This window comes from Stegodyphus dumicola, chromosome X2 (genome assembly GCF_044657685.1).
Source record: "Stegodyphus dumicola isolate Sdum_Otavi_A_Nest chromosome X2, ASM4465768v1".
In the NCBI taxonomy this organism is placed as follows: Eukaryota; Metazoa; Arthropoda; class Arachnida; order Araneae; family Eresidae; genus Stegodyphus; species Stegodyphus dumicola.
Genome location: NC_140781.1, coordinates 118,431,513 through 118,438,326, shown reverse-complemented (window position 1 = coordinate 118,438,326; position 6,814 = coordinate 118,431,513). Strand labels below are relative to the sequence as shown.

The 6,814-nt window shown below is 31.3% G+C and overlaps 1 protein-coding gene across 1 annotated transcript; it reads left to right on the top strand.

Moving 5' to 3' along the window:
• Positions 1-2,001: 2,001 nt before the first annotated feature.
• On the top strand, positions 2,002-3,285 carry LOC146992901 (uncharacterized protein F54H12.2-like). The gene has a single exon (XM_085808824.1). The coding sequence runs from the start codon at positions 2,002-2,004 to the stop codon at positions 3,283-3,285; it is 1,284 nt and encodes a 427-aa protein (XP_085664950.1).
• Positions 3,286-6,814: the final 3,529 nt, after the last annotated feature.

The following is a 6,814-nucleotide window of genomic DNA, read 5'->3' as shown; positions in this document are numbered from 1 at the left end:
CAGAAAGTGAACAAGCGATCAAGTGATTTTTGGCGAATAGAAAAGATTCTAAAAACGAAAGGAACAGGAGAAAACAAAGAATTCTATGTGAAGTGGAAAGGATTTGATCATCGTTTTAATTCTTGGGTAAAAGCATCATGGATGAAGCAATAACTGATTTTTATGTTACCTTACCAAGCAATTCCAGCATAAAATATTTCCCACAAAACACTCAATCTTCATATCGTACCAAACTCTGCAAACCTCTTATTTTTAATGATAATAATTATGTTGTAGGACTTTCTGAGATATTCATTCCGCGAAATTGGTTTAACATTGGTGATCATAACAACAAATATTCTGTTTCTTTTAGAAAAGAGGAAAGCATAGTAATGGAAAATATACAATATGACATATCTTTAATGTGTGAATCAAAAGATAGTCTTGAGAATTTTTTGTTAAAAGTGAATGGAGAAACTGAAAAGACACATAGTGTGAACTCGAATGTAAGATTTGCTTCCGATGGAGACAGAAAAAATCGGATTACAATCGAAGTCAAAGAAGGATTTGAAGTCCATATTACAACAAAACAAGCTCCCATAATACTTTATATGTTGAATTTGCCGTTTAAAGATATAATTATAAAAAAGAATCAGACTTTCAGGTTTAGACCAACAGTTCAGAGACAAATGCAACAAACATTTACAATCATAAATAAAAATCCTAAAAATATAATTTCGCATATAATACCAGCAACACCTATCAAGCGTGGTGTAAATAATGAAAAAGACGCTTACAGCATCATAAATGAAAATATCGAATTATTGGGGCTTCAGAATTATGTTAAGTTTTCATATGAACCAATAAAAAAAGAAGTGGAAATTAAACTTTCAGATTATGTCGAATTGGTATTGAAAAAAAGCAACGCTAATTCACTAATGCAAAATCTAAATTTGAATCATGATACAGTCATAAAAGGAACTCAACGATTCGCTTGCAACCCGTTGATTTTAATAGCAGAGAGAGAACAAATGGAGTTAATTATAAAAGAATATCATCAAACAAAAAGGACAGAAATGCAAACTGAACATCTATCAGTGAATGTGGGAATGTATAAAAATGCATTAAAATTATTCGAAGAATTTAAATACATTCGATTGCAACAGCTACCGAACCAAAAGGTTGCTTTAAACGTTCCTTCCGAACATGAAGTAAATTTCGGAAAAGGTCTGGCAGACATGTTAGGATTTAATGTCTTGCATTTTAAGGCTGGAAATTATATCAGTAATTATCCACTAGAGTTGGATGCTGGAATAACTGAAATATTTGTTTACACAGATTTAATACATCCACATCATGTTGGAGATTCTTACTCACCTCTTCTTCGAGTTATACCATGTATGAATGAAAAGGAAGAACAAGTAGTAAAACACTATCATAAACCGCTTTATTTCCCGATCAGAAAGAATTTTGTTGACACAATTGAAATTGAATTAAAAACAAGTAGTGGTAATAATATAATATTTACTGGTGGAAAAAACGTTTGTAGTGTTGTCCTTTAAAAAACGAAACACTCTATAAATTAAATAGTTTGAGCACAATTTTGTCATTCTTTGTTTCCGAAACGAAACAACATGCATTTGAGCGCAAAAGAGTGCGAATTTTATTACTGTTCCCAGGTTGGTGGAGGAGGTCCCTACTTTCAAGGTATAGCACATCAACGAGGTTATGGAATTTTTGGAGATTTGAGGCGATATATTACTCCATTGGCATTAAAAGCTTCACGCTATTTAGGCAGGCATTTGCTACAAACTGGAAAAAATGTCCTTTCAGACGTCGCATCTGGTGCTTCTCTAAAAGACTCGGCGCGCTCTAGATTACGTGAGACAACAAAAAAAATAAAAGATGATATTTTTAACAAATTACAACATGGAAAGGGTATAAAAAGAAAGCGAAACAAAAAATCTACTCAGTCTACTAAAACAAAACGTCGAAAAACACAGCATAAAGATATTTTTCACGATGGAATCCATGTGCTTAAAAAGTGAACTGGATCTTTTTACATCTTCACCAACACAACTTGCCATTGAAGAATCCTCATTTTTAGAAATTCATCCTGTGGCCTCGCTGAATGATAAAACTCCGATAGAGTTTTATATAAGTGGAAATGGAGAGCATTATCTAGATTTGGCACATACTCTTATACATATACAGGCAAAGATTGTGAAAAAAAACGGACACGATTTAACAGAAACAGATGATGTTGCTCCGATCAATTATTTCCTAAACACTATGTTTTCCGAGTGCAGTGTTTACCTCAATGATAGACAAATTTCTTCACAGGGAAATTATGCATATCGTTCAATCCTCGAAAGTCTTTTATTTTCTTCTAAATCTAGCCAAGAGAATATGTTAACATCCTCATTGTTTTATAAAGATACGGCATCACAACATAATGTATTTGGCAAAAATTCAACCAACTCAGGATACAAGAAGCGACACGAAATTTGTGCTAAAAGCAATTTAATGGATTTAATAGGACCTCTTCATTTTGATTTAGCTACTCAACCGAAGCTACTGATTAATGGTGTTAATGTGCGTATCAAATTAGAACAAAACAAAGACATTTTTTCTTTGATGTCCAAAGACGACGAATTTAAAACTGTGATTCATTCTGCAAAATTATACGTTCGTAAGGTAAACGTCTCACCTTCCGTTTTTCTGGCGCATGAAAAAGCGTTAGAAAGTGGCGTGATTAAAATGCCAATACGTCGAATAGAAGTTAAGACCTTTGCTCTATCATATGGACTACAATCGACAACAATAGCGAATGCATTTATTGGGCAGCTACCAACGCGCATCATTTTAGGTTTTTTATCAAATGAAGCATATAACGGGAATGTTTCAAAAAATCCTTTTCAATTTTCTCATTATAATTTAAATTATCTCTGTATATTAAATGGGAGTCAAATGATTCCTTCTAAGCCTCTCCAACCTGATTTTCAACAGGATTGTTATGCAAGATGTTATATTAATCTTTTTACTGATTTAAACCGTTACCATAATTTTCAGAATATTAACATTAATTATGAGGAATATAAAAATGGATATACGCTTTATGTTTTTGATTTGACTCCTGATTATGCGGCAAGTGAATCACATACAAGCGTGAATAAAAATGGAAATATCGGAATCGATATAAAGTTTTCCCATAGTTTACCAGAGACAGTCACTTTATTGGCATTTGCAGAATATCGTAATGTCATAGAGATTGATAAATCTCGAAGTGTATTTACGGATTACTAAAAAAAAAAAAAATCTTGTGGCGAAAGGAGAAATGAATACGATAAGTTTGTGTAGATTAGCTTGTAGTGATTTAAAAATCAAGGAACATTTTGGCGGAGTATATGCATCGGATATTTTACCTAAAGTAAAAAATCAATTTAGAAGCTTTATAGTGAATTTAGATCCTCAAAATCTACCGGGCAGTCACTGGGTTGCTATTTATTTTAGAAACGATGAAGCGTATTATTTCGACAGCTATGGATTACCTCCATCAAATAAAAACATCCTGCGATTTTTGAATCAAAATTCTCAAAAAGTATTTTATAACAAGTTTTGCTTTCAGAATAATTTTTCTTCCTCGTGCGGTTACTTTACGCTTTATTTTTTATATCAGTATTCAAGAAATTTGACGTTAAAGGATCTTAACAAAAGAAATACAAGAAGAAATGAAAAATTTATCAAACTATTCGTGAAGAAAAATTTTAAACTGAATAGATGTTGCCACCACACATTTCATTGGGGAAATCAACGTTGTACTGCGCTTATATATATGAGCAAAGCCATCAAACATTAGTTCATCGACGAAACATGGAACGTTACGGATATCTGTTGTTTGATTCCAATGGCACAGAATATTATTATGTGCATAATGTTTTATTTAAAGATATTACTAGCTGTATCAGGAATTCAATTGAAAATGAAATGATTGGAAAACGATGCTATTTTAAAATTTTGAACAATTCGGAAGTGATGAATCACATTCATGCTCATTCGAAAGCAAATGAATATGGATATTTACTACTACAACTCTCCTGCGATAAAATGTTATTGCATGACTCATCACTAAATTTGTTTAACAATTTATTTGACTGTGTGATGATGGGGAAACAAAATATACGCGGCGGTGAAGATGTTCCAGATACAGTTCCTTGCACTAAAAAGAAGATTGGATACTTCATCATCCTTCCCGACGACGAAGTTATTCGGGAACTTCATTTGTAAACAATTATTATGTTAAAAAAAAAAAACTATGTAATCTCTTTTTTTCTGCAATAAATAAAAAAAAAGTATATTTAACAAAACATGTTTTTACTCATTCTTATTTTATAATCACACAGACTAGATATTTTTTAAAAATATACAAATTATACTATAAGTTTCATACCATATCTTTTTCCCCTCTGTCTGGCATACTCACGTTAAAAAGCATCTGATATATATTTCGACAGATTGCTCTTCATCGTGAATATGCAAGCCCTTGAGGGGCTTGCCATTTTTTTTTTTTTAAATTTTTTTTTTTTTTTTAATCGTAAAAACTAGTTTACATGAAAAAAGTAACTATACAAATCAAAATACATAACAAAATATGAATAACATAAAATAACATGAAAAAACATAGCATTCAAAAATATACATACAAAAAAATTATTAAAAAAAAACATATTGTGTGTAGCCTGTTTTTCACTGGAGTGGATAAAATCCATTGGCAAATATATTGATTGGTTCTTTCGTAGTGAGATTCTTTCTTTTACATGATGTAAGAAATTCGGGGTCGAATAATCGACGTGGAACAACATTTCGTTGTTTTTTATATTCTAAGTAGAGGAAAAAAAAAATACATGAAACAGTTTTTTTCAATTTTCTTGAAATGACTGCTGTTTATATAAAAATAATTACATATTAAAATGTGTTTTCTATACATTCATCTTCTAAAAGCAGATTTTTATGATGACCATAGCAATTGGCATTTATGCCGTCTGCTTTTAAGAACTTCTTGTCGTAAAATGGCGACAATCCTACTTTGTTTTGAAGAACAGTGCATATATCATGCTTTTTGGAAGTAATTGTATATTGATACTGTCTCATTAATGTTTCATCATACAAAATCTTTTTATATGACTCAGTGGCCAGATCTGCGACACTAGCTTTTTTAATTCCTTTTAACTTTTTTTTACATGTATTTCCGAAAGAGAATGCATACATTTTGCACTTTAACCCCACAAATTCTTTGATGGGTAAATTGTTTTCATTTTTCAAAAACCCTAATTTGCCTTTATTATTTATACTGTACATTAAATGATGTTTTTCGAAATTACTACAATCTAAAATTTCATTGAAATACTTTTTCATGTCATTAAAAATATCGTGAGTTTCAATATTCATATATAATGAGTCAGTATCAGTATAAATCAATTCACATTTATCATTGTACACGCTCTTAAAATACTTATAATATAAATTATACATATGCAATTTCGACAATTCTAACACAGTGAAACCCATATAAATTGGTTTATCTAAACACAAATTTTGTTTTTTCATTTTATATAATGATAAATTTTCATTTATCACTTCAAAATAATCCAGTAAGGGACTTTGCAAGTATTTTTTGCTCTGAATTTCATTTAAGGCCGCTTTAACATTAACACGCTTTCTTACGTTTTGACATGTTTTGCCATAAAAACTATTATTAATTTTTTTAAAGAAAGATTTTTCAAAATCATTTTCGGATGCCGTTCTTTTATCGTTATTAAAAGCTATATAGCTTTCTAACCATTTGCATTGGGAAAAAGCCAAAATCTTATGTATCTTTTGTAGAACAAGTCCTTGTTCAAGATAAAATTTTAAGTTTAAATAATGACATATATAATTTTTCTTTTCGAAAAAATTCGGTGTCAATTTTTTGCAGGGTAAAACACTTTTCATGTTTAATTTGTCGCACATCTTTTTCGCATATGGAGACAACATGTCATATGTTATTGTTAAATGTTCTGGGGCCAACGGAAAATCATTGTGGATATCATGCAATTCAGGTGGATATAGGAGATCTACCTCTAAAATATATCCAACGCTTGAATTAGGATCGATGTTCAAAATATCGAAACGTCGTACTTCGTCAGTCGTCAACCATGTGAAATGTCCATATGGTAGCGACTGACTCATGACATATCCATACAAATTGTTAGCATCAAGTGCTAAAATATAATTATGGGGTTTGTATGGGTCATAATCTGAAGTATACGGATTATTAGCCACTACATGTCGCTTGCCTAATAAACAAATCCCCCCACGCATTTGTGATTCTATCCACATGTAATCGTTGGCATTGCTGAATAGCTGTAATTCTACTTTTGTATATTTCAATCCCGCATTCCATGTGAGATCCGCTCCTGTCACGAAATGGAGGGGATCCAAATTATAGTACGTCATGGACATTCGGCGAAAGGCCGAAAATATTTCGGCTAGTAGAACAGTATCAACATTTTGATAAAGCTCTAAATAATCTCCTATTGTTTCACAGTGAAATGTTTTGTACACGAGTTGTGCATGTTCATATTCATCATCTGTTATATGGTTATTTGTTAAAATATTAAAAAAAGCACTTTTATCTGGTAAGCAGGTTTCCTTTAAAACCGCTTCTGAATCCAGATAACTGTATGGGAATACTCCTTTCCTCAGCAGTAAAAATCTATTTGTTTCATCTTTGAAAAAACTATTAAAAATCTCGAATTGGTGTTCGGACTTTTTTAAGTTCTCAACTAATGTATCT